Raw genomic sequence first — 26,716 nt, 5'->3', positions numbered from 1 at the left:
ATAGAGGCTTAAAGTACTCGCCTACAGATCAAAGAGGGAGTGAAATATTCCTGACCTGATCTGTCAATCTCGTGTCTTTTGATACCGAAACAATCGAGAGGGGCTGGTAGATAGTGAGTGACCTGTATCTATCCATCCATCCCATCCCATCCCTCTCTCCATCCACGCTGCATCGCCCGCATCGTTCCACCTCCACCTCCGCAAGTGACTAAGAGCTTTCCCCGCGATATTTCACTTGAGACTTGACCTAGCCACCTATATACATACTTACTTATTTTCCACCCCAGATCCCTGGTTCCATCTGCCAATTCGTCCCTCCTGTCCATCGATTCTGTCATCCAGTCATTCATTAGCATCGGCATAATTCTTCAAGCTTATATCCTGCGCTTGGGCTACGGCCAGTGACATAAAGTACACCCTGCTCTTTTCAAGGCCGAGCGTTTCAAATAACCTTCAACTTACTTCAATTTACCTCACACCATCCTCCCCGCTTGCATACTATTCTTATTACCAACCAACTCTATCAACTCTATTCACCACATCCTTGGCCACATCTCCTCGGGAACACGGCAGTCAATCCAAACAAATAAACAATCCTTGGCTTTGCTGCCGCTTCACGATCCCCTCTACCCGAGCCCCTCAACGTACCGCCGCCTACGGTATCGGTATCTTGTCCTTCAGGCGACAGCCCAACCCCGCCACTTCACTGGTGAAAGCAGCCTAGGACAAGCTACCTCCTACTGTACTTCTCCCCGCCTCGACCCACTGCGCACCGCTCACTCAACACACTCACCGAGTGCTACTTCTCCAAACCTACCATCACTCTTCAAATCCATAAACATCAAAATGGCCACCGTTGAAACCAGTCCCAAGGCCATTCATGCGCCTCCCGCGCCGAGTGCGCGACGTCCTAAAGGTATGTAGATAGCCTGACTCACCCACTCCAGTCCATCGGTTCCCTCGTCCCCTTCCCTCCTCGTCTCCTTGTCTCTCTCCCTCATTACATCATCGCCAGTAGAATACTAACACAGCAGATGAAACCAGGCATCTTGAAGAACTCCTACCAAAAGTCTCCACCAGAGTCACCCGTCAAAGAAAAAGACATGTCCGAAAAAGAACTCACCATTCTCAACACCCAGACGAATGCCGGCCATCGTCGATCGTCTAGTAGCGCCAGCCGACCTGGAGGCAGCCGCCGCCGATCGTCGCGCACATTCTCCCACGGCGGAGCAGACGACCCGGCCGGCAACCAACGTCTACAATGGGACGAGGCAAATCTATACCTGACGGAACAGGAGCGCACATCGACCATGAAGATCACCGAGCCAAAGACACCCTACGCCCGACATTACGAGCCGTCAGAGGACGAAGACGACGAGATGGCCGATGGGGATCCGATATCGGGGTTTTCACTGGGCGAGCCTGAGGAGGAGATCCCTGACTCCGGGTTCGCGCGAAAGCAGAGCAAGGTTCACGTTAGCGACGAGGATGCCACGCCCCAACATGACGCTGAGCAAGACTACATCGGCATGACACCCGAGGAGAGGGAGAAGCACCGCAAATTCGAGCAGCTGAGGAAGAAGCACTACGAGATGAAGGGCGTTGCGAAATTCCTCGGCCACCCGGAAGAGCTCGACGACATGGATGAGAACGACGACCCGCCACCGATGCCTACCATTAATGGTGCCGAGGTTCGCGCTGACGACTAGCAAGGGCGCGCGAGCACCCCCGGCCTCGGAGGAGGAAGCGGAAGACAGAGACAGAGATACGGCATACTAAGGAAAGGTCGAAGGATATTCCCAGTTGAACATGGAAAGGGATGATGAACAGGGTTCTATCGCGGATGTCCTCGCGAACACCAATGCATATTATATGGAATTTGGCCAGTCGTGCCACATTACCATATTCCATATTTCCTTTTGTTTAAATTATTCCCCCCAACCCCTCTTAATTCAACGCTGGCTTGAGTCAAGGATATATGTTGCCACGTACCTTACTCGGATGAAGCAAGGAGAAGCAGACCTTACACATTCCATTCCAATGTGCGCAAATGAAAGTTTCCAAATCCCCTCTGTTCCCCGCGGTTACCTCTTTTATCAATTCATTGTACAATAGGATGATATCAAGGACCTCGCTGTCGGGTCTAAATCACAAACGAGGCTCAATGAGAAGAAAGCATAGACCGAGAGGATTCGGATTCAAATAAGTGTCCCGCCTATCTATCTAATTCTACCTCGTGAAACAAAACGAGAACGCCATCGTGAAATTCGTAAATGCTCCATGCCTAGGTATCCCCATATCACACGCTATCACGCGCGAGAGCTATATGTAGATATATAGATGCAGAAAGTAACATGGTCTGTAAAGGATGTGTAACTATGTAATTGTTTAGTAGTAGATATTGTAATTATGGATTTAGAGCAGCCCTTTCCGCGCTAATTCGACCTTCCTGCTTGCCTCGCCGGCTCGGAAACCACCCTTGGAAACGCATATCCTGTGGCCGTCGCCTGTCTCGAATTTATCTTCGTGGTTGGGCCAGGCGCAGGGGCAGTGGTGCGGGAAGTGTACGCATGCTAGATAGAGAACGCGGTTAGTTACGTTCTTAATTCTCTATTTGAGTATTCATGGAGAAACAGCGGTAGGAGATGTAGATATATGTGTGCGCGTGGGTGTATGTATGTATGTGTATATGTATGTATGTATGTAGGGATGTATGTAGGATGTGTAGGGAAATGCGGCTTACCGAGTGTATCGGGACATAAGTAATTATCGCAATGCATGCGCTCAAACTGCGCTTGATAGAACGAGGAGTCGCTTGGCACGTTCTGTGGCCGCTGCTGCTGCTGCTGCTGTCCGCCTTGTTGCCCGAACATTTGGTCAAAGAAGCCGAATTGTGCCTGGGCTACGGATGCCAGGAGCGCGAGGACGATCAAGGGGAATGGGTTGTGGGGATACATGGTTCTTTTTTGCGCCGGCTGATGCGATTTGGGTGTTGTGTTGCTTGTCGTATATATAAGATGGCTATTTCGAGATTTGGTCTAGGTATGGTGTTTCGTTATGGCCAGGTATTGTCGTCGTGATATTTTATTTCCTGTATGGTATTCTCATCGAGATATTGTTGCACTTACACCTGGCTACTAGGTAGGTATTACAGCAGCGACAGCTTTAGCCTACGTAGCTGCATCGCTGGCAACATCCCCCCAAAGGTATGGGTCTTATCGTTATCGCAGCCACTGAATACAGCGCCTAGGCCAGGTACAAGTACAGCAGTCAATGGGGGTCGCCGACTTATGTAAGCAGAAATTTTGGTCCCCAGTCCAATGAGAAAGCTCACCTTGGTACGGGCTCAACATCAGTTCGACCCTCACCACCACAAGACCACTTCCAAGCCATGCGGGTGACTCAATTGAGGCGGCCGCTTGTGGCCGCTACATCTGGAATCACGAGATCGGCGACGACTCCCACGATACGGCATGTTCAGGATATATTCGCTCAGCTGAGGATAGGAACCGGGGCCGTGGTTGAAGGCCGCAGACACGCTTCCGTTAAGGCGCAGGGAGCGTATAAAATACGAGATTCGAGCACGATTCCCAAGAAGTTGGGTGCGAAGAAGACAGGAGGTACGTCTATTACACATCGGCTCGTAACTCTCCTGCAGCATACGAATCAAGAGTTCAGAGGGGCATTGAATGAACGAGGCGAACAACCAGATGGATGGACCGACGAACATTTTACTAATTGCTTTCCAGACTCATACGTGATACCAGGCAACATAATCTACAAACAGCGCGGCACAAAATGGTTTCCAGGCGAAAACTGCGGGATCGGTCGGGACCACACAATCTTCTCCCTAGCCACAGGCTACGTGAAATACTACCGCGATCCCTCGCTGCACCCCAAGCGACAATACATCGGGGTAGTCTTCAACAAGTCCGACAAGCTCCCCTACCCCAAAAACGCCGTCCGCAAGCGCAAGCTGAACATGGTCTCCGTCCCGATCCCCCCTCCACAGCCACAACCCGATCTATCCCCCTCCGGCATCCCCACGCAAGTCGTCCGCCAAGGCCGCGGGCGTAAGCCGCACCCGCGCGACGAGCGGATCATCAAGCTCGTACAAGACGGATCGTACGCGTACCGCGAGGAGAACTGGCGTCTTGGCACGCTCGTCCGGACCGAGAAGCGGAAGATGGGATCACGTCGTGTCGCGATGAAGCATAGAAGGAGGAAGACGAGAGCGATTGGCCTGGAGATGAGGGCTATGAGGGAGGATAAGATTGCGCGACGCAAGGAGGCGCTCGATGCGCAGCGCAAGGCGAAGATGAGGAAGATAGCGGATTACAAGAAGCGCATGGCGGAGCAGAAGAAGGGTGGTGGTGCTGCTGCCGGGGCGCAGACGATGACGGGGACCACGACGCCGGATGCGACTAGGGCGGATGTGTAGACTGGCTTGAGCCTCGTAGGCGGATGATGATGGGGTTTCAAAAGAGCCGCGGAATAGACCCAGCTAGAATGGGACTACGTCAATCTTCTACAGGAGAATCACGATGGGTTACGTACACTACTCGGATGTTTCACACTGAGGACAGACAGTATACGCGGCTTTATGTACTATCATCGCATTATCAAATGTATTAAACACCTGTCTATCTATCTATATGTCTGCCTCGATAATATCGCTGCCACGTTCCTATCCTATCCTTAGCTTGATGAACAGGATGCGGGCAGGAGAGGAAAGTGTAAAGTGTAAAGTACAGGCGGAGAGAAGATATGAGATGTAGAAATGAGAATCAATGATCGAAACACGATGGTTAGGTGCTATACTAGCAGAAGCAGAAGGCAGGTGAGTACGCTTTTCATCATGTTGAGTTGAGTCGAGTCGAGTTCTGCCTTGATACGCCAGAGGATAAGATTCGCGTAGCGATGGGACCGAAACCAACTTACATTGTTGGACGGTCGGGAAAAGAGATTAGAGCGGTAGAAATTACCTGAGAGGACTCGGAAAAGCCACGAGGTAGAAAGAGTCATGCTGAGACTCCGGCTGATAATAACATTGCTCCAGCGAGAAAGCGCAAGGCCGATATCAAAGGCGAGGTCGGGGTTTCCATCATTGGCTATCGACGCTTGTATTTGGGTCTATTATATGTGCGATCTTGTATATATATATATAAATTTAGAAGCAGGCAGTCAGGCGTCAGATTTTCTTCGTTGACATCCACGTCCATGCGTCTCGATCGTAGAATTGTTCTATTGTGAAATATGCTGTAGTATCAGAATCCCAGAGTACCTTTTTAGACAAGAGGAACATTCCGTCTATGGAACGAGTAGAATGCCCTCGGCTTGGTACCATTGATCGATGAGAGCGGAGGATGATTCGTGATATCATTGTCGTTTCGGCGGAACGCGTCCATGGTATGTATGAACCGGTCATTGTCGCGCGATCGCAGGAGGGAAAGTGTAGATTCAGCCATTGATGCGTCAGACAGGCGGAGAGCTCAAAGAACTGAGCTAAGGTTTCTTTTTACGCTTTGATAAACTGCATGGTGATCTATGTTCTATTTAGCATAAGCAATTCCCCAACGTGCAGAGCGACCAAGTTACGACAGATCATTGATGATAACGATAAATGGATTCAGGAACTTCGTGATGTGCTACGGACTGGCGTTTGGTCAAGCTTCGTCGAAAAGCTCTTATCAGAATAGAAGCTGTCTTTGCATGACTAAGGTTCTTGTTTGTATTTCTTCTCCATAATCTTTTTCTTCATCCCCTTTCCTCTCCTTCTCCCTTCGAGCACGTCGATACTTGTACTATTCGCCTGTTGAGACTTGGGTGGTTGCGGCGAGCGAAGATCGTGGAGTATGGCTGATTTCCTTGAGGGAGAAACCTCATGAGGGGTAATGAGAGAGTGCGCGAAGATTTTGCATGAGGGTTTGCGAATCGAGCCTCCGATAAGCGTCGGCGGACGTGCAAATCGCAGTTGGAAGAAGAAAAGTTATATATTTAGATTAGGGGATGGAGACAGACTCCTTATATAGATTTTCAGAAAGGACTCCCGTACGTAGACTCCCGACTTGCGTTTGTACTCGTTCTCCTCTTCTTCCCCCCCTCTTAGCTTAGAAGGCTTGAAGGTGCGAGCTGAGCAGCAGAGTGGTATTTTATTGTGCTGTATTGTGGTGCGGTGCGTGTTGATCGATGTCCCGGTGCATATCAATAGCATTGATCGCGGAATGGGAAGTTTTTGCTTTCTAGCTCATGATGAATTGGTACTCAACGTTACTGAGTAGATTGATGTGATTTGTAATATTGGGCTTGCGATGTCGCTCTTCGTAACTCCGCCAATCGACGACTTGTCTGGGAAATGGTCCAATCTCTGCGCAATGACGGCGCACGCCATGTTGATTCGAGAAACTGGGGCTGTGCTCGGAACCGGACGTAGTGGGCGACATTGGAATGGCGCGGCGTTGAGGTGATCGAGTACAGATCTGTCCAATAGTGAAAACCAAACACTAACTGGTTGTAGCATCGCTTAGCAAGTTGAAAAGAACATTGAAGTTGGATATATATAAGTATGATTATTATGTCTTGAGAATATTAAAACTGTGTTATGGCGCGTCGGCCTTAATAGAATCTCAGTCGCGACTTGTTACAGATGAGAAAGGATTTGAACGCTTTCTGTTACTTGTTGCATATTAACCAGCAGCTCCAGTGGGCCGAGGTCTGTAAGGTCGCAAAGTTTTCCCTTCATCCCACAGCGCTCCTGTGCCAACGATCTTAACGCAGAACTTGGGGCAGAACCGGTCAAGTTGGATTGTAAGGCGAGCTATAAAACCTTTAGTTCACTGCTGGATGGCATCTTCTAAGTCAGGAACACTCACTGCGTCCGAAATTGCCAGTTATGACTAGTTCTCAGCTTCACCGTAGAGCTGCTCAGATTGGAAGTTGACAATGGTTATCCCGTGAAGGAAGGTGAAACGGGGGAATGTGGCATCGATTCTGGGAAGGATGACTCTATTTCCTTCACCTCTCCCTCTCCCTCCACCTCTCCCTCTTCCTCTGCTTCTTCCTCTAGTATGTCGGAAACGGCGGCCGCCAGTTCTGAGACTAAAACAGATGGAGATGGAGATGTGAATACCAATGCACCAATAATAACCGTAATAACGAGTGAAATAATGCTCCTCAAAACCATACCGACCACTATCCTATAGGGGATAAGTGCCAAATAAATAATACATCCAAAGAGGCCACCCAAGAGACCGCGGTTTGTAAAAGTCATGATGATGATGATGATGGAGAGATGAGAAGTAGTTGAGTAATGTGCATGATGGAGTAAAGAGAATGATTGTCCTGAGGGAGAGCGGGGGCAAGATTTATACCCAATATATCTAAGTTCTGACGTATCTCTAGGTGAGTTTTGATTGTGCTATTCCATCAGCCGTACTTGTGTTTTGTTAGGTTTGCGAAGATGTGCAGTAGTCTGGTTTCAGTTGGTTTGAGTTTGCAGTGCCAGGGAATCATGAAGACGCAGCGACATAAAAGCACACAGGCTGGAGGAGAACAAGTTTTGGCACTGTTTGAGGTAGAAGATAGTGAGTACCTACCTAACCGAAAGTTTGTCTCTGTCTGACCATTGCACTTTGCTTATTATTTGCTTAATGTGGTATCATTTGCTCTGGCAGGCAATTCAGAGCCATATTTGAGCAGCTTGAACCCTTCACTGATTCAATTGTGCAAGTTTTACTCACTTGAGGATTGTGTAAATTTGGTTGCCATTGTGGCAACACACCTCATGATGGGTTATTTGCGTCTGCCAATCACCACCATAACTTGATCGTGATCTTACTTAGCATCTCCGTGCTTTCTTGTATTCTGCATATGCAGGACAGTGTAGATAACCTCACTAACTGGATATCTTTAACAACTGTAACTTGTAAGCATAAACTAAATCATACTGAATTGTCTTGGCACCGGCAAGCAGGGAGTGGCCGAGTAGCGTCTCGGGTAGCTGTCCGCTGTGGATACCGGAATCTTATGTCAACGTCCTATCAACCAACCTTTCTCCTCCGGCGGTAAAGATTCTGAGGTGGCACAATGTGGTAACGCAGAGATATCGTCATGATATCTAGCTTAACATAAAGTGCTTGGTAGGACTCCTCTGGACTGCCTACTGGCAGGCTGAGTTTCGGTTATGAGATCTCGGACTTACCCTATTAAGGTTGGCGGCGGATTTGGCTTGGAATAGTGTACAGTAAGAGATCCCTAGCTTAAACGGTAGCATGATTGACCGTTTTGATGACCAATACCTCGCATCTCGTTCCCCGAGTGAATACCGGCGTTTGCGTTCCCCATCTTCCCCGGCCGTCTCCATAGACAGTCGTGATATCGCGGGAAGTGGTCCAGCGCAGCGCGCCTTTGCTATACGTCCAGGTCGCCATATTGCTGAAGTTGGGCATAGCCGTCCGTTAAAAGCACATTCGCCATGGATGCCGCGCAGCCTTCGCCGGCGACCACTTGGTCCTGGCTGGAGTCCGACGCTGTCCCGCATATCGTGTCACAACCTTTACCTATGATCGTGACTATTCTTGCTGCTATCTTCGTTGCTTATTCAGCCTGGAGCTCGAGACTTCGAAAGCTGCCGCCGATCCTTAACACTCCCAGTCGTTTTGACATGAGTAATTCTCTGGCCAAGCTAGATTTTCTCCAGAAAGCTGCCAGCCTATTGAAAACCGCGAACAACGATTACGCCAACAAGCCAGTTCGCATTGCGACGGACACTGGCAATTTGATTATTTTACCACCGAATCACCTCGCCCAGGAGATCCGAAATGAACCCAATTTGAGCTTTTTCGCCAGCTCTGAAGAAGTAAATGCATTTCCTATCCGTTGTGAGACTAGTCTTACATGCCCTACAGGACTTCCATGGCAAGCTTCCAGGCTTCGAGGCGTTCAACGCCGAGAAGGCCGCCGGCATGCTTCTTAAGGTGACTCGAAATCAATTGACAAAATACCTAAGTAAGTGGCGACACACGTTCATCCGACCTTCGTGTCTTCCAGCCTCCTCCTATAGCCCCGAGCTAAATGGTCTATATAGCGAAGGTAACAAAGCCGGTATCCTTGGAGGCAAGCTATGCGCTGCACAACCTGCTTGGGGACTCTCCTGGTAAGTTAGAATAGTCCTGGGTTGTTATCCCACATTACTCACCTTCCGAAAACCCGCAGAATGGAAAGAGGTCAATGTCCACCACACGAGCGTGAAGTTTGTGTCAAGTCTGTCTTCTCGCATTTTCTTGGGTGACGAACTTTGCCGTAATAAGCTCTGGTTAGACACCACCTCTCAGTATGCCATTAATTCTATGCACGCGGTCAAGAGATTGCGCTTGTATCCGAAGTTCTCGCGTCGCTTCGTTCACTGGTTCCTACCTGAATGCCGATTGATTCGCAGGCTGCTCAATGAAGCTCGGGGTATCATTCAAGAAGTCCTTGACAGAAGACGGGCGGAAAAGATCGCAGCTGGCAAAGAGGGTCGGCCAATTCCACGTCACAACGATGCTATTGACTGGGCTGAGGAGGAGTCGAAGAATGACCCTTACGACCCTGCTGTCTATCAGATTGGTCTCTCCATGGCCGCCATTCACACTACATCGGACCTACTAAACCAGACTCTGCATAACCTAGTTCAGCGACCAGAACTGATCAACGACTTGCGCAAGGAGGTTATAGAGGTTCTGAAAAGCGAAGGTCTCACGAAGACTGCGCTTTACAATCTCAAGCTGATGGATAGCGTTCTCAAGGAGACACAGAGGCTGAAGCCGATAAAGATGAGTAAGCGTGCTTGGCATCTCTTGCTCATTACTTAGTCATCTAACTGACCACATCTGACTGCTACAGCAACCATGCATCGTATTGCCCTTGCAGATGTCACGCTGTCAGATGGCACTGTCATACCCAAGGGCACCAAGTGTGCTGTTCGCTCTACCAAACGCCTCGACCCGAACGTCTACGAAAATCCGGACGTCTTCGACGGGGCTCGATTCATGCGTATGCGTGACGTCGATGGCAAATCAAACCAAGCACATCTCGTGACTACTGGGACCGAGGCGCTTGGCTTCGGCCACGGTCTCCATGCTTGTCCTGGGAGATTCTTTGCGGCGAACGAGCTCAAGATCGCGCTTGTCCATCTACTTCTCAAGTATGACCTGAAGCCCACAAAGGACTACGTCCACAAGGTCATTGAGCTGGGATTCGATCTTCGAGTCGACCCTAAAAGCCAAATCATGGTCAGGAGACGAAAGGAGGAGATAGATCTGGATTCATTATGATCGTCTGCGTTTGGCTGTAGTGCGCTCGACTCACCATAGTTCTGGTCATGTTCTGAAATAACCTGTATATCATCATTCTGCATATAACTCTGCAGCCACCTAGGCTACAGCTACTTTTGCAACGCCCTCTTTTCTGACCATTGGGGGACGCTTTTGCTACGTACACAAGTCTTGGGGAATTCTGCAGTCATCTTTCTTTTCCATTTGCTCTTAGGGTACTCTGAAATGGCATCTAGCCTGCCGTTATCTTCATATCGCTTCGTAAGCTCTTCGTGGATGTCCGTCTCGGCGCTTTTTTGTTGAAATCGTGACGATCGAAGGCCTCCGGACCAGGCTGCTATCAATAGATGCTCAATTCTGATAAGTCTCTATTCTATGGAGTGCATGTGGATAGTGTACTCGCAATGAAATACGAAAGTCCTGTATGGACATGAGTTTAGGTAGCTGCTCGAGTCCTAGGTCCCATAGTTAGCTGGGTCACGCTGGATGTACCCCAAAGTCAGGGTAAGAGGAATAATTTCTTTGATCTACGGCGTTCAATCAACTTATAACAAGGACAGAGATACTAGGCTTGGAACTAGGAATTCAGATTATAATGAACAACTAGGGCTGCATGAGTCCTTGACCAAACCAACTCCTTCTTGGCTGTTGGTGGCTTGACTCGACTCTATATACAACTGGTCTGCCAGCCCAGACCGCCTAGGTCTCTGGGGTCTGTTTCAAGAAGCGAAGTCTGTATAACCTCACTTTCCAATATTGCCCAATATTGCCTGCATGTCTTGAAAGATCATGAACAGCCTGCAATGGCCCTTGGTACGGCCGAAGTGCAAGGCGAACTGCATATTCAGCTGGCACAGCGGTTGTACGTGTAGCACAACTTGAAATTACAGAATTGTGAATTGTTTCAATGAGGCTACATCACTCCAAAATCCATTATTGGTGTTGTGTATTTTATGTAATGTCTTTATTAGCTCCTTGAATGTGATGCTACAATGAAAGTGAGTCGAAGCATTGATACCAGACCTTTTTGGTCCAGGCTCAGCACATCAATTGATATGTCCAAGTTGTCCTTGATAGGGATTTGGGGGAATGATGTATATCTGGTCATGGTGAATGAACACTGCATAAGACTCAATTAGCCATTGACTTGAGAACACTACCCTTCAACACAAGTATATCATCATTGATAATATAATGAACAGTGTGGCCACGAGACTTAAATGAAGTACCAGAGCTGTATTGATTGGTCATTATACTATGTTCATCATAGAAGATAGAAGTAAACCACTATTAACTAGAATCTACTCTGTTGATAGATAAATATGTAGCGTAGGCAGCTAAGCAGCGTTCAGTTAAGCAGCGTTCAGTTAAGCAGCGTTCAGTTAAGCAGCGTTCATTTAAACAGCGTTCATTTAAACAGCGTTCACTTAAACAGCGTGCAGTTAAGCAGCGTGCACTTCACCATAAATCTACACCTCTCCTCCGAAGACAAGGCCATGTTTGTTTTTCCTTTTCTTCCTCCAGACAGCTCACATTGTCATCTCGTGAGTCCCTACAATCACCCACTCTCATAGTCCAAGCTTGAAAGAGTACTCCCAATCAGGTATGTATGAGAATCTCTTGCAACATTAGGCACACACACTCTTTCCTGATTATGGGGACTTCCTGACTGATTTCATGGCCTAGAAGCTCTAAACGACGATGGAGATTGACGACAACGAGGACCATCGCCGGATGATTGCGGCTGAAGCTTTGCTTCTCTTGGCCTCTGTAAGACCTCATAATATCTCCAACTGATGAATGTTAACTCACATTGTTGCTAGGGACGCCTGCTTACTCAGCCTTCCGAATTGCCTCCACCAGACCAGGCCCCTACCGCATCCACCAACCCCAACTCTGTCGATGCCTCTACTAGCATGCAAGAGAACATAGTGGAGGAAGGAGATGAACATGAAGCCATGGAAGAAGAGGATGAAGAGGATGATGTCAGTATTGACTCGAAATTCATGACACCTAGGATACTAATCTGAAGAAAGGAAGCAGAGAACCCTCTCAAGAAATATATCCTGATCAAGGAATTCTGGGAAGTGGACGAGTCTGATTGGCCAGCGAATGTGGCTGATATGGCTAAGCTTCCCCCACTGAGAATAGTGGAGAGAACAAGAGCGGCCTTTTTGCCCGATCCGATGGAATGGGATATGCTGGCTGCCGTAGGGCAGTGTGTTGGTCGCCAGGTCGCCGAACCTTGTGATCGCTGCAAAGCCGGGAACGGAGGCTTCAGTGGAGGCTGTATCCTTCCACCCCTGGGAATACAAAATTTGAAGAAGCCTTGGTGCTGCTTGTGCTGCCAGTACCAGTGGCAGTATGGTAATTGCTCTTTCGAACCACCTGAAGAAAGAAAAAAGAGATTAAGTAAGAAAAACAAAAGAGGAAAGAAGGTGAAGAAAGCTCAGGTGAAGAAGACCAAGGTGAAGAAGACCCAAGGAAAGAAAACGCTGGGAAAGAAAGCTCTGGGCAAGAAGACTCTAGGCAAGAAAACTCAGGGCAAGAGAACTCATGGAATGAAGACTCGCGGTCATCGTAGTTAAATGATAGGTGCATGACTACCTAAGCAAGCCGCTTCCCCGTAAGGAATTGATGTATTCTTAGCACAACTTTCAATTCCAAATAAAATTGTCTCCGAAAAACTGGAGTAAATCATGCTTAATGAGAGGGTATAATAGATTGGGAGTGACAAAGGCTTAGGTGTGCTTGCTAGCAAGCTTACATACTTGAACACGGGGCTGTCCACCCTTTGTTTTGATGCACGCATCCGGCCATAATTCCTACTGGTGCACCTCTCAAAGGAAGCAAGACTATAAATCTATATCATTCGTGCATGTGCCGATTCATGTCTATTTTCTTGATCTTGTTACAAAGAACGTTCGACGATCTGTGATCATGAATGCACCAGGATCTGCCGCAGCGCCAGACACTCCGCCCTCATCACCTTGGGCGCAACGTTATCCACTGAAGGAATCTGTTGTCGTGGTGGGGAATAAGAAACGATCATTACTCCGCCCGCATTACCCAAGTATCGAAGATCCGAAGTACTATGACCAAGACCTGAAGCAGATTGTCAACCTGGGTATCTGGAATCCTACGGAGGTAGACACTGTTCTTTGGAGCGAGAAAATTCAAAGAAGAACCTTTTGGGGAAGTCGAACATGGCAACTTGCTGCCCTGAATCGTTATCTTAAGTTTCATGCTGGTCCGCCCTTCGTGCCCGTCCCTAGCGGTCACAAGCCACCTGTCGATAAGCTCGCAGCAGGCGTTGCTGGATTGAAGATCTCCTCATACCTAAGGCTCGATCCTGTTGCAGTACATGATAGAAGAAAAATAAAGATTGAAGAAAGAGAATGGCTAAGCTTTTTGCACAAAGATCGATGGTTCGACTGGATCCAAACTTCCCCGGGTAAACGCAAAAGACCGATTAAAACTTGGAGTGTCGATGAAGAGGATATTTGGCTTGCTTTAAGACCTGTGCTTGAGCTAACTAACCGCTTCTTCCAAGCCCTCATCGACGATAGTCATCCTGCTGGTATGCCAAAGGTTCTATGATGATATTGGATCAGAAGCTAACATGATTCTTAATTGTAGTAAGCGAACCATAACATCATCAACATCCGCTCGATGATTCATAGGCTTATTATAATTAGCTCCGGACATTTATATACGGCCGTATAGAAGACTGGAGGAATTTCAGCGATGTATTTGGCGAAGCACCTGTCGAAGACGCAACCGTTCTCATCAGTTACGAAATGGAAGAGATCATTGCTAAGAAACGAAACAAGGGACTTGAATTCGATCATGGTAAGCATAATGACATTCAGTACAATTAGTGGTAATTGATATTCACTGTATTTTGCGGGGGCCTCGATTGAGGCTTATTTTGTTCATTACTTTTATCTCTAGATATTAATACTAATATCTACCGTGAAATAGCTCTCGTTCGTACCAACCAACAAGTGCGTAACAGACTAGAGAAACTTCTGTCGAGTCTGATATGGGGTTTCGGAGATCTTCAAACATCCCATGCTTTCACCTGCGAGCCTTCAAAAGGCTTTGCTAGCATGGCGCATAATTACACCATCATGGTTACTCTCAACATCGCTAAAATCCAAGGTCTACTAAACCCGGATTTAACTATTAGGGAACTATGTGTCCTACAATTCGACTTAGCAAACTTGGTAAGTAATTACAACAAAGATTGATATGTTCCCAATGCATGAAACTTATTTCATCTCAGCTCCTCCACGAGATCGCGCATGCAATTTTGTGCAGTCGTAACTCCTTTGTCGGCAATCGCTCAAGTATGCAAAACGAAAACGCCACACGCGAGCCTGTATGACCCTCTAATTTTCCAAATTGCTGCCTAATCTCCTAATCGTGTTTCTGTAGTATTATGATGGCAAATGGCTCCCTGAGGCTGGATTCATAATGGAGCAGCTTGTATTTGGAGGTGTACATGAGTCGCTACGTATTTCAACCTTTGCCATCTCTTAAAGCACAGCTAACAGCATATCATAGCTTACAAGCCAGATGGCGTTTCCCCACCACCTATGCTACATGTGCTCAGGGAGTGGCCGTATGCGAGCCACGCAAAATTATGGCCACCTGCAGATTGGGACAGTACATATCTCAAAGATGGTGCATTAACAAGAACATATGTCTTACCTGCGACCTACTCCTCCAAGTTGCTCTCCGAGGAGTTTTGGGAAGATCCGTTGATAAAGTGTAAAAGCGACAATTACTTCCATAACAGCCGCATCTTTCGTGTGACTGCGCCTATTCGAAACCTCCGTACAACGAGATGTGGAACGCCCAAGGTTGTGAAAAAGAGGAGGAACCAACCCCGATACCCTGAAGATAAGATCCTAATACAAGAGTGGAATGCACAAAAAGAGGCATTGGAAAAATATCAAGAGATATGGCTGTAGGTCATTGTGCTCTTGTTTTGGCTTAATGCTTTATGAAATATCAATGGCTTGCGCTAATCTTTGGGGACCTAGTCACAAAGATTACGCCAAAGTACGTTAAACGGTTCATATGCGTTCTCCCACAAAGCCCAATAACTCTGATATCGTACAAAAGCATACTGATTTTAACACATCTAGTGGGATGCCAGCCCGGTATGTCTGACAAAAGTTTCCACCTTTATATCGCAACCCATGATCAGCTAATGATAAGGTTTGATAGTGGAGTGCAATTTGGCCGCGTCAAGCCCTTCGTTCGTTTGCAGATGCTTTTGAAGAAAGGGACCATATAGAATGTGCCAGACTTGCGAGAGGTTATATAGAGTACGTCGACTGGAGCCATGGCCATAACGAATTTGCAGAATGTATGCCAACAAACGGTTCGTATCACTTTTTATTACGGTTACTTATGGCAACAAGGCTAACAGTAGATTCTGCTCGATAGAAGTCGCTTCTGCTTATTGGATATGGCATTGCATAGGTACGTGTAAATGCAATCACCGGATCAGCTCCGAACCCAATGCTGTTAGGAGTGTACCTACATCTCCACGCTAATCATATAAACAGGACTCCTCATGCTGGCGTCGCTCCCCATCCGGACAGAACCGCTTGTTGAGAACGAGACTCCCACGCACTATATCGTCGAATTAGCACCTAGTAAGGCGGCCGCCGCCGGCGGTCGTGTAGAGCAAGTATATAACTGGCCGGATACACCAGAGCCGACAGAACTTGTTGTACCAGTCAGTGAATTCTATGACCAAACATGCATTAATGGGTATTATGGCAAGGGAAGAGTGAGAGACTTTTCTCAGCGTGATTATCTTGTGTTGGTTGGTAAGGTAATTAGGATGATCATGTATAGACAGGGGCGCGTATATATCAAGTTCGTGGACGCCATCAACAAAGCCAAAAAGAAGCTCTCTAAACAGCGATTCATGTTGGAGGAGGATTATCCGCGAGGTGCTCATAAGACGAGATGGGTCTCAAAATGGCCGTTCGAGTTGCCTGAGTATGACCCGACTGTCATGATACACAGCGGAATTGAATGGGAAAAGCCACAATCCTAGAATCCATCAGTATTATGGGAGTTGAGGGCGCCATTAAAAATTAGCACGTCGCCTTAGAGACTTTGGATGTGTTTCGGTTGTTTTATGTAAATATATCTTAGGTTATGCAAATCATATTCATCTCATCCATGCCTTGTAAAACTAGAGGATTACACCTCCGATAGTACTGATGTTTTCAAGGACTTTAGCGTGTATTCGAATAGCCGAGGACATCAATTCTCGTTACCAGAGTGTCGAATATTATCTATACTGACATAGCTCTGCGTTTTAGCGATACTCAAATAGCGTAGTCTGTTACATAGTCTATGTCTTTCTAAACCGACACAGCTTCTATACGCTTCTTGAAAGGCATCGGGTCTGAATTAGTGTGTACGTCCGCAAAGCTATAGGTACAATGCAGCTCTTCATAGGTTTGTTGAAGAAGCGCATGTGGCTGAGTGTTGCTCTGAAGAGTTGGGATCGGAAATGAAAAGTGAAATCTCAGGGTTGTCAGCAAGATGATCCTCGATGAGCTCTTGGGGAGCTGGGCGCAGTAGAGATTGACGCCGCTGTAGGACTGACTGGATTGCCTCGAATATATGGCATCATTTCCCATGTTGAATGATCGCGAGAAGGGAATATCACGATGAATTCCCACGGTGACGTTCATTGCGCCTGCTACTGTTCCAGGCTGTTGCTTGTATGAAATCATCGTCTGCCCTTGTTAGAACACGTCGCTGAAATCATCCTGAGCATGGCGACGTTGCAAAATTGAGAAACTTGCCACTGCATCACCTAAGCGGTAATGAGGCTCACATATTTAGGTTAGTCGAGATATGAGGCATGATTATTTTCAACAACTTTCCCATTTTGCCACGGAATTCATGAGATATTTGTTCTCGATCGCCTGATGTTGTAAGACGCTGGTCATTCGTGCGTATGTTGCCCTCTCAATGTGACAAGGATCTGACCCAGCCGCAGCTAGTGTGACGATCCGCCCGGAATAGGGTGCCATGCTGACCCCCTAATCCGCATTTGGGGTGTATTCTGCGCTTGTAACGCCACTTTTTGTGCGTCAGGTCAGCAGGGCTCGCGTTCATCGTGTTGCACTGAGTTCACTTTCGATCATAGTGTAGGGCTACGGGATGAGATAAACAACAAGTGTCCCGCTCAGTCTGGGGAAGTCGATCGGTCGATCACGTATTCTCACCTCACGTCAGCGGAATGAGAACCTGCCTCGCCTGCCTTATGATGAAGAACATGGATGGAAAGTGCTCATTAATGACAGCTTCTTAAAGGGTGTGAGTACCCCTCTCACTACTTGCATTTCTTTTCAAAATTGTCGCGTCAAGCCCGTGACCACTGACCAGCAAATCGCAATCGGAGTTCTCCGTGTGACATATTGAGCATGGGCTAACATGGCTTCAGACATGCGCGATTGGCAGAACTCCAATGTAATTGCCAATATGGAGATACAAGAAGCCGCCGCTCGTGGTGATGCGACAGAAGGCCATGGAGCAGAAAGAGAGTCACGACGCAGCGATGCCACTACAACCACAGATCCAGAAATGGCAAAATCGAATCGTAGTAGCGGCTCGCACTGGGGATCGGAACCTGGCTTTGAGCAAATTGATGGCGACGTGGAAGGGTGTGGTTATAATGAGACAACTGTCGACATCATTGCGGTTCCATGCATCGGCGCCTCGCCTATCGACACTTGGGCGCGAGACCCTCTCAGCGAGGGTTATTTCACATTCCCGCCGACGAACGAACTGGATAAGTACTCCACCGTCAAAGAGTTGCCAGGTAGTAGCGTCCTAACGCCGACCATCAATCGCGTCCTGCCAAAGGCCAATCATATATGGATTCGCCAGGGGATCAGAAGGGAAGTTAGCAAGGCTCGCGTTATGCTCTATCGACACCGCGAATTGGCAGAGGGGATGACTATCGAGACGGCTGCCGATGATCTCATTGAGCAGCTAGTCAAGATGCGCACAGGTCTTGAGAAAGCTCGCCCCATCTTCTTCATCTGTCATAGTATCGGCGGACTGGTGGTTAAATTAGCTCTCGTCAAGGCAAGGAAGCGCGACGAGTTGCGACCGCTCGTGTTCGACTGTCACGGAATCACATTCTTCGGTCAGTAAGTTCTTTGATAGCGAGGAACCCAATACACTAACTATCTAAACAGCCACCCCTCATCGCGGCTCGAGTTATCTATCGATGCCAAATCTTAGAGAGAGCATCCAGCATCTGCTGTTCTTGGAAAAGCCACTCCCCAGATCCATCACCGATGAACTTCGCTTAGGCTATAAGCCACTACTGAAGCTTCATGACAAATTCATCGATGTTGCTAGCGAGCTTCGCGTCTGGACCTTTTACGAAACTGTTGACTCTCAACTTTCCGGCCTCGGAAGCTACGACTTCGACGAGGTTCATTTCAGCGCACCGATTACTTCGATCAAGTCTGGTCTTGTTGGCTTACGGACAGAGCAAGCATTATCTCTCGAGAGTGATCATGCTCACTGTGCTTCATTCGGTCCTCAAAATCTTCATATCATGCACTCGTTTCTATATGATCTCGGCGCAGCAGTTCGTAAAGCCGAACTACTCAGTTCTTCATTCATACACACTCCATTACGCCTATCCAGTAAAGTAAAAGTTGAGCTCATAGGCTTTTATGATGATCCAGACGGTGAAGCGGACCGGAGCATACGGCTATACATCTCAAAACATTACCTTAATGAGTTCCTAGAAAAGGGACTGGAAGATTGCCTACGGGAACGGATGAAAACGATGGCCCCGAAGATCCGACGAGCTGTTCTTCCCCCATCCCGACGCACTGCCGGTAGTCCGCCGAGGATATCTGGTGTCGGAAGTGTCGTCTGGAGCGGCGTGCGTGGATTTGGTCAGAGAATACTAGGATCATCCCATTCCAACGAGGAATCACGGAGCCCAGAACGTGACATACCACATCAACAGTCTCCCGAAATAGTAGTAACAAGCCATACGCCTAGACGGCCGTCTCTCGCGGGCGCGACGTCGGAACCCCTGCCGGCTGTTAACGTTTCTCCGACAAGAAGCAGAGGGTTAACCATACCCTCTTCGGCGACTTCTGGGCTTTCTCATGCACCTAGTGGGTCGAGTAATGAAAGTGTCAGATCTAGTATCGATGATGTATTGAGAACTCAGTCCGAGCCTATCGCGGCCGATACTTCGCCAAAGACAACTGAGAGTCGCCAGGGCCGCGATAGCGGGCAGACAATAGGTGAAATACCTATTTCCGAAGAAGGGAGATCTGATACCGGACGTAAGAGTCGTAGAGAACAGGTGAGCCGTGCTGCATCGTGGCAAGACCTTACAGCCGGGTTTTCACGACCGAATCCAATGAAGAGGAAATTCATGTGGGTTCATTTACCATTCAACAATCCATATTGGGTAAAGGTAGGAGCAGCTCAATGATCATTAGCGATAAGTGGTGACGTGGATATGCTGATATCCCATAGAGTATATTTGACAAAATGTCCGAGAGCCAAGACCGGAGCTACTCCAAACTCCTTAGCAACGACTACTGGGCCAGCAAGCATGTGCAAGGCAGACGTGCGAACTGGCATGTTTCGTATGTGAAGCCAGGATGCGCGTTCGTCCCAGCGGAAACAACAGGCGCGCCTCGGTCCCCATCCCCTGGGAAGAGTGGAAGAAGTATCAGCCCCAACGTATCTCCCGCACACTTCTATCTCTATCTTCCCTACCTCCATTATGACACCTACATTAACATTATCGCGCGCCGTAATATCATCAGGCGTCGGAAGAAACACGGAAGAGCCAGACCAGTTCCAAAAGACATAGCCGAACTCGAGTCGCTAGAATCTCGCGTGATCTGGGAATTCATCGGGCACGACCCCCCGCTCAATTGTCGGAGAACGCTAGATCAGTATGGCTATCCAGCGCTTCAAGACACCTGGGCCCGTGATGACGATCAGATGTTGTACAAGCTGACCAGAGAGAGGATCATGGACCCGTTGAAACGCAAGCGAGATATGTATCACGCGGGCGAAGACCTGTCGAGCGCTGTCTCTCCGGCTAGTCGATTAATCTCAGTAGCAGAGAAGCTCGGCAGACCCAATGGCACAAAGGGTGACGAGGAAAACGAATCCGACGGAGACGCGGATATTATCAACGGGAATGTCCTGATGATAGACCAGCTATGGCTTTGGGCCGTTGATAATAGTAAGCACTCCCAAGTTTGTCAAGGCGTCATAGTAACTAATTAAACAATCAGCTACGCTATTAACCTTCTTCCCCAAACGAGAATCTCACCCGATAGAAGGTCCCATGTTCCAGCAAGCAGATCTCCGCAACAGCATCTACAACGAGCTGAACGGCGATCTCACAGGTCGATGTGAGAATGTGTTAGATCTAGCCGCTTTCGTCACTCTTCACGCGGTGACAGTCCTCCTAGACCGGGCTGCCCACCCGGACCTCGACATATTCCGAATTTTCGATGAAGCCATTGGAATATTAGTAAGATAGTTTACTCGCGATATACGCATTCCATCATTCTAACTCTACCCAGACCGAAAGAATGACCTCCTCGCTCAAGAGATTCCGCATGGAATCCTACAACAAAACGCACTCAGACTCGGACTCAGACACGGACGACCCCGACGACAACCGCACGGAAACCATCAAGAAGCGGCACAACCGCGAAGTCGAGCGCGCCGAGCGCCAGAACCGCGAAATCACGTCCGCCGTCCTGGAGCTGCGCGACATGGAAGACGAGCTGCGCACGCTGCTGAATCTCTTCGCGGAGCAGCAAGACGTGATTAAGAAGATGCGCACCGGCTCGCAGTATTCAGACGTCGCGACGCTGACCGATTACGGACGCGAGTATCTCAAGGAAGCACTGCAGCGCCTAGACGAGTACGAGAAACAAGCGCACGACATGCTGGCCCGCGTCGACGCGACACGAAAAGACGTAAGATTCATCCAACTCGTCCAAATTCACATGTCGTTAACAAGGGAAATAACACTAATATTAACCAACACCTGCCACGTCTAGTTCGAGAAACTCCAAGGCATGATCCAGCGCCAAGCCCAAGTCGACGAAGTCCGGTGGTCGCGTCTGCAAGCCGAGCTCGCGAGCTCGCAGAACCTGTCGGTGATGATCTTCACGACCTTCACGGTGATTTTCCTACCGCTCAGTTTCTTCACCAGCCTCTTCGGCATGAACACGCAGGAATGGGGCGGGCCGGACGAGAACAACTTCCCGAGCCTGAAGCTCATCGGGGCTATATCGCGTATGCTACCTATCCCTACCCTACATTTACACACTTACATTTTACACTCGCTTTCTTCCCTGTCTATTATCTTTGATCTATATCTTGTGTAGTCTAGAAACAAGCCTCTATGAATAATATCTAACTAACACCCTCCCCAGTCCCCGCCTCCGCCTTCCTAATAGCAATAACCCTCGTAGCCGCCTTCAGCGGACGCATACAGGGTCTAATCAAGCTGATATACCGGTACTTCGAAGCCTTCGAGGAGCTATGCTACCGCCCGATCAACGGCGCCGCCGACCGCCTCGGGCGGCTGCGCACGAAGTCCTCCAGGGAATCCGCCGCGAAGCGCAAGCGCCTGAAGGCCCTCGAGAAGAAGCGGCTGCAGCGCGAGCGCGAGCGCGGGTACGATTTCTGGGGCGCCATGCGCGCCGAACGGCGGAGCGAGTACGAGATTCCCGAGATCAATCGCAAGAGGGCTATGCGGAGCCGGGTCCCTGGTCGGGGGACGTGGGGGAGGTTCGTGGGTGATGATGGGCGGTAGAGGCCGTACTTGATACGCGGATGCTGTGAGGAGGTTAGGTTGTGGGGTTGATTTTGTGAGGCGCGTGGTAGATACCCTATTGTCATGTGAATTTGACAAGTTAAGATAATAAATGGAATAAAGCCCAAAGAATCTGGAAGTGAATGATAAGGATGAAAGTTTATCCTGACAAATACATCGGTGGCAACCGTTAAATATAAATATAAGAAGGAATATCAATATACATATATATATATATGCCAGATCACCCCGCAACATCTATATTTCTATTCAAGTGCAGCTGAAGCTCATTCACAATATCGTATCTCCCCATGGCCTGCGCCAACGGGATCCTATCGACAGCACTTTCAGGCTTCGCACCCTCTCTAAGAAGCACGCGGACAACCGACAGATGGCCGTACTCAACGGCCCACGAGAGGACTGTCCTAGCGCCCTTCTCGAGATCGTTGACGCCATGTGCAATGAGTGCTTCAACAATACCTGGTCGGTCCCGCTGAATCGCCCAGGCTAACGGTGTCCAGCCGTCGACGTCGCTGTCGTCGAATCCTTTCGCCCCGTATTTGAGTAGGACGCGGAGCGGAGCCTCGTGTCCATGTCCGCAAACCCAGGAGATAGGGTTCCGCCCGTCCTGGTCGACTTTATCCATCTCAACCTTCTTCTTTCGCGCGAGAATTCTGACCGTGCCGGCATGGCCGTTACCCGCTGCCCAGGACAGAGGCGTCCTGCCTTTCTGGTCTTGCAGGTTGACGTCGACGCCTCGCACCTTCAGTAGGTCTTTCAAAATGTCTTCCATGCCATCACCTGCAGCCCATGACACTGCGGTACGCCCTGCTCTGTCACGGCGGTTAATGTCAACACCAGGGTGTTTGACTATCATTGATACAATGAGTGCATGACCTCCCCGCGCTGCCCACATTAGCGGTGTGCCTCCAGAGTTGTCGCCCTCATCGGCTTTGCAATTGTCTTGTGCCAGAAGATGCTTGACGATGTCATGATGGCCGTTACCGGCAGCGAACGACAAGGCAGTCCGCCCACTCTTTCCTCTCACGTTCAAGTCATAATGTCCTCCCTCCAACAGCCTAATTACACAATCCATGTGTCCGTGAGCCGCAGAAGTAGTGAGTGCCGTCTGTGTCTCAACGGCATGATATTCGGGATTTGCGCCTGCTTCCAGTAGCGTAGAGACAATCCGGCTATGGCCGGCTTCAGCACCCCAGAACAGGGCTTGATCCTTGTCAAGTTGGGATGAATCAAGGCTTTCCAGAAAGTCGACCAGCGTGTCTTGGAGGTTAAAATACGCCGCCAGCGCGAGCGGATTGGAACTACCATATATGTCCTCAGGAGAATTAGTAATCTCTGACCGGTAGAAATGTAACCAATTCCGACAATTTGCGGTTCTAACATCCAAGAGGGACTTGGCCGCGTTTCTTAGCTCCATTGGCGCCGAAGCTTCGCAGAGGGAAAAGTGTTCCGTCCAGTGTAGCGACGCATAGTTGTAGAACGCGTGCTTGGAAGCAATGACTTGGGATATATCGGCATCTAAAGCATCAGATTCGCGAAACAGTACATCTGCACCAAGTTCTAGCCCACTCTCGTCCCATAGATCTCCAAAGGATTCGGCTACAGGTAGGTCATGGGATGATCTGGAAGAAAGGGAGCTAGATTCAACTGGTGAATGTTGCGGGGAGTAGAGATTCTCTGAAAAATCTCCCAAGAGGAGGTAATTAATACAAGCAGAAGCCATGCTTAATGCTGAGCTTTCAACAGTTATAGGAGGCATTCCCGGATAAGCGTCATATATATGACTAGCGGGTTCGTCACTGTCTTGGACCAGAAGAAAATCTTTGACTGTTTGGTGAACGAGAGATACTTTTGATTCCGAAACTCTTACCAGGGGGCCCAAGACGCCTAGAACAGTCTGATGGATTGCGGGCTGGCAGTCTCGAAGGACGTCTCCGGAAGACTCGTGGAAGGGTTGGATGGTGAAAGCTATATTGACTTCGTCCAGAAGGAGAGTTCTAGAACTCGCCAGCAGTAGCCTCAGCAGCTGCCATGCCGAGTCTTGATGATGGGAAGGTAGAGCGGACAGAAAATTTAAGTATGTTGCTTCAAGATCACGAGGTAGCTTGGCGATGATATCCTGAAAATCATTGATCGATGCGAGGGAGCTTCGTTCCAAAGATGCAAGGACCATATGAACCCACAAGAAGGTCTGCTCAGCCCTGGACAATAAAGCCTGTAGTAGAAAATCCTTTGTCTCTTCGGAGCAGCCACGTCTAGATGTAATTTCATTTACTTTCACCTGGATGAAGACTCGGAGATCTTCTCCATGGCCGGGCTGGCCTTCGTCGATAGCAAGTTGATGCCCGTGGAGTGGAATGGCGACTTTTTCCTGTCCCAGCGTCGGGCGACTTGTCAATAGAAACTTCACGTGCCTGCCACTCCCCGCTGATGAGCTAGAGGCGCTAATCAGTTCGTGAATTGAGTTAAGCAAGTCGTAGCAAGAAGAGCCCTCGCATTCATCTAGGGCGTCTATAATGACGTAAAGAGTACTCGACTTTAAATCTTTAATGATCCTCTCAAAGACACTCCAAAGTGCCGAGAATGAGGAAAGCATACTCATGCCTTGTACCTCAAACACTCTCCCTATGTATCGAACCATCGCACGATGGCGATGAACAAGTTGGGCAATGAGGCCAATAAGAATGGCTTTTGCATCCTTCTGCATGCTAATTTTATTGTCGCAGAAGTAAATAAGAATGTTCTGGGATGTTTCTTCAAGCTGTCTTTCCATAGAATAGGAAAGCATTGTCTTGCCACAGCCTGGGTAACCTGTCAGCCAGAGGAGAGTACTTTTGGCCTCCTCAAACCAAGAGACGAATAGGGGATGAGCCCGAATCCATTGACAAGTTCCCTCAATAGGCTTTGGCAATCTTCGTTTGTAATCGGTCAAATTGACCATGTTAAAATGCGCCATGCACAGCTTTTCAATGTCACTAAGCTCTTGAATTTGGTTAGAGCCTTGGAAACGCGTCGTACATAGTCATATCTGGACTTACTCATTTCAGAGGAATGGGTGCTTGTGCGAACAGGCTTGCGCTTCACGTTTTGTGGCTGATAGGTAATCCTTCGAAGAGCCCGGCATACTTGCTTGCAGGATTCAGTTTCGCCAGAAAATCTACACATGTCTCGGTGGTTCTCCCAGAGGGGTATAACATCTTCATGGTCAATGTTCATGATTGCAGATGTCCGATCTACGATCTAATTCGAAACAATGTCAGCTAATTTCTTGTGAACATCTTCTCCCAGCGATGCCCATGGCACGGAGCCTCAACGGATATTAGGAGTTTCAAGGTGGAAGGCAGAGTATGAAAAGAGACGGGGAGTAGCACGTACCAAGCCAGAAAGAGGAGGGGTTGGCTCAGTCTCATAGAAAGAAACAACCGTCATATTCTCTAATCGAGCACGAGCCTCATCCGTGATCTTACGTAGAATATCGGAGTCGTAGTTCAGATGACTCAGTAAATCAGTTCTGATGATTCCAGGTTGTGTTCCCGCCAAGACCATCCTGGAAAAGAGGTTGACGATTGTCCCTATGGTCTTACCCAGGTTCGCAACTTCACTTCCTCTGTGAGGAGTTCCTAGGAACGTGATACCAATGACGGATCTCAACAGAGATCCATATTCTCTGTTGGCCAGGTGCGCAAAGATCAGAGCCTTTCTGAGGTCAGCGCGTGCCTGTGCCTGGTTCAGTTCAGGTTAAATAAGGCCTACCTGCTTGCAAACAATGCCACCGAGGCTATGGCACACAAAAATAATCGACCGACGCTCCTATCGTCGACTTCAGCATCGCTCATGCAGAGGCGGAGTAAGGGGCCTCCATACTCTGCTTGCATTCTCCTCGTGAATGTCCCTTACAGAGCTTAAGAGCCCACGTGAGAATTCCTCGACGGAAGCGAAAGATGAACTGAAAGCCGCTTGGGAGGGGTAACCATAGGTATAGACGCGGCATCTGGGGATGTAGCTTGGAAGGATGTCCTTGATCCACATTGTCCCGTTGGGGTGTGTGAAAGTGGTGTAGGCATCTCCATTCAGACCATGGACTGCGATGATGTCAACTGGATAACGGTCGTCTTGCTCTGAACCAGCAGCACTTTCGTGAAGACAGAACAGCCCGAACCGTTCAGATCTTGTCTGTATGTTTCCGGAGGACGAGGCAAGAGACGGGGTAGACGGGAGAATGGGTGAGGCGGCAGGGGGATCACTGGTCGGCCTCTCGGAGCCTGATCGCCCACGGCGAAGCTTCTTTCTCAGTTCTCTCAACATGGTGCAGGTGAGTAGGCGCGAACAGAGTCGCTGACGTTGCGAGACTTAAGTTAACAACATCTTACACCTCTCCAGTTCTTAGTGATGCCTAATCTAATGGTGAGGTAAGAATCCTGGCATGCAGCCAGAAGTCACCGTAAAAAGAAATTGCACACATCGGGGTTACTTCGCATGCAGCTAACAGCCAAGACGTGGA

The 26,716-nt window shown here is 48.7% G+C and overlaps 9 protein-coding genes across 9 annotated transcripts; 6 read left to right on the top strand and 3 right to left on the bottom strand.

Moving 5' to 3' along the window:
• The first annotated feature begins 305 nt into the window (after positions 1-305).
• Positions 306-1,880, top strand: F5B22DRAFT_249351 (uncharacterized protein). The gene is made up of 2 exons (XM_047969996.1): positions 306-916; positions 1,045-1,880. Exons 1-2 carry the CDS (start codon positions 847-849, stop codon positions 1,707-1,709), a joined length of 735 nt encoding a protein of 244 aa, XP_047829635.1. The 5' UTR covers positions 306-846; the 3' UTR covers positions 1,710-1,880.
• Positions 1,881-2,203: 323 nt separating this feature from the next.
• F5B22DRAFT_612160 (uncharacterized protein) lies at positions 2,204-3,149 on the bottom strand. The gene is made up of 2 exons (XM_047975331.1): positions 2,744-3,149; positions 2,204-2,573 (listed from the first exon to the last, which is right to left on the bottom strand). Exons 1-2 carry the CDS (start codon positions 2,955-2,957, stop codon positions 2,416-2,418), a joined length of 372 nt encoding a protein of 123 aa, XP_047829634.1. The 5' UTR covers positions 2,958-3,149; the 3' UTR covers positions 2,204-2,415.
• A 242-nt stretch (positions 3,150-3,391) lies between these two features.
• On the top strand, positions 3,392-4,441 carry F5B22DRAFT_637260 (ribosomal L27 protein-domain-containing protein; the record flags this gene model as incomplete). Its single annotated transcript, XM_047977415.1, has 2 exons — positions 3,392-3,620; positions 3,750-4,441. 2 exons carry the CDS (start codon positions 3,392-3,394, stop codon positions 4,439-4,441), a joined length of 921 nt encoding a protein of 306 aa, XP_047829633.1.
• Positions 4,442-6,349: 1,908 nt separating this feature from the next.
• On the bottom strand, positions 6,350-7,834 carry F5B22DRAFT_612155 (uncharacterized protein). Its single transcript, XM_047975330.1, has 3 exons — positions 7,596-7,834; positions 6,873-7,471; positions 6,350-6,817 (listed from the first exon to the last, which is right to left on the bottom strand). The coding sequence occupies exon 2, from the start codon at positions 7,268-7,270 to the stop codon at positions 6,947-6,949; it is 324 nt and encodes a 107-aa protein (XP_047829632.1). The 5' UTR covers positions 7,271-7,471; positions 7,596-7,834; the 3' UTR covers positions 6,350-6,817; positions 6,873-6,946.
• Positions 7,835-8,010: 176 nt separating this feature from the next.
• Positions 8,011-10,784, top strand: F5B22DRAFT_612152 (cytochrome P450). Its single transcript, XM_047975329.1, has 5 exons — positions 8,011-8,857; positions 8,907-9,006; positions 9,086-9,154; positions 9,214-9,816; positions 9,883-10,784. Exons 1-5 carry the CDS (start codon positions 8,474-8,476, stop codon positions 10,311-10,313), a joined length of 1,587 nt encoding a protein of 528 aa, XP_047829631.1. The 5' UTR covers positions 8,011-8,473; the 3' UTR covers positions 10,314-10,784.
• Positions 10,785-12,364: 1,580 nt separating this feature from the next.
• On the top strand, positions 12,365-13,020 carry F5B22DRAFT_612147 (uncharacterized protein; the record flags this gene model as incomplete). Its single annotated transcript, XM_047975328.1, has 1 exon — positions 12,365-13,020. A coding segment is annotated over exon 1 (461 nt), but the record flags the coding sequence as incomplete, so codon positions are not given.
• A 233-nt stretch (positions 13,021-13,253) lies between these two features.
• On the top strand, positions 13,254-16,395 carry F5B22DRAFT_647892 (uncharacterized protein; the record flags this gene model as incomplete). Its single annotated transcript, XM_047978947.1, has 11 exons — positions 13,254-13,893; positions 14,040-14,165; positions 14,298-14,542; positions 14,602-14,697; positions 14,754-14,832; positions 14,883-15,288; positions 15,365-15,383; positions 15,470-15,484; positions 15,552-15,708; positions 15,774-15,809; positions 15,896-16,395. The coding sequence occupies 11 exons, from the start codon at positions 13,254-13,256 to the stop codon at positions 16,393-16,395; spliced, it is 2,319 nt and encodes a 772-aa protein (XP_047829629.1).
• A 1,397-nt stretch (positions 16,396-17,792) lies between these two features.
• F5B22DRAFT_647891 (uncharacterized protein) lies at positions 17,793-22,194 on the top strand (the record flags this gene model as incomplete). The annotated part of the gene is made up of 7 exons (XM_047978946.1): positions 17,793-18,510; positions 18,563-19,815; positions 19,878-20,601; positions 20,654-20,895; positions 20,948-21,349; positions 21,434-21,671; positions 21,812-22,194. 7 exons carry the CDS (start codon positions 17,793-17,795, stop codon positions 22,192-22,194), a joined length of 3,960 nt encoding a protein of 1,319 aa, XP_047829628.1.
• Positions 22,195-23,779: 1,585 nt separating this feature from the next.
• Positions 23,780-25,962, bottom strand: F5B22DRAFT_249177 (uncharacterized protein). Its single transcript, XM_047969995.1, has 4 exons — positions 25,591-25,962; positions 25,254-25,455; positions 24,086-25,197; positions 23,780-24,036 (listed from the first exon to the last, which is right to left on the bottom strand). The coding sequence occupies exons 1-4, from the start codon at positions 25,759-25,761 to the stop codon at positions 23,962-23,964; spliced, it is 1,560 nt and encodes a 519-aa protein (XP_047829627.1). The 5' UTR covers positions 25,762-25,962; the 3' UTR covers positions 23,780-23,961.
• Positions 25,963-26,716: the final 754 nt, after the last annotated feature.

The sequence above is a fragment of the Xylaria bambusicola genome (assembly GCF_022495145.1).
Source record: "Xylaria bambusicola strain CBS 139988 unplaced genomic scaffold F5B22scaffold_29, whole genome shotgun sequence".
Lineage (NCBI taxonomy): Eukaryota > Fungi > Ascomycota > Sordariomycetes > Xylariales > Xylariaceae > Xylaria > Xylaria bambusicola.
This window is presented reverse-complemented; position numbering and strand designations above follow the sequence as displayed.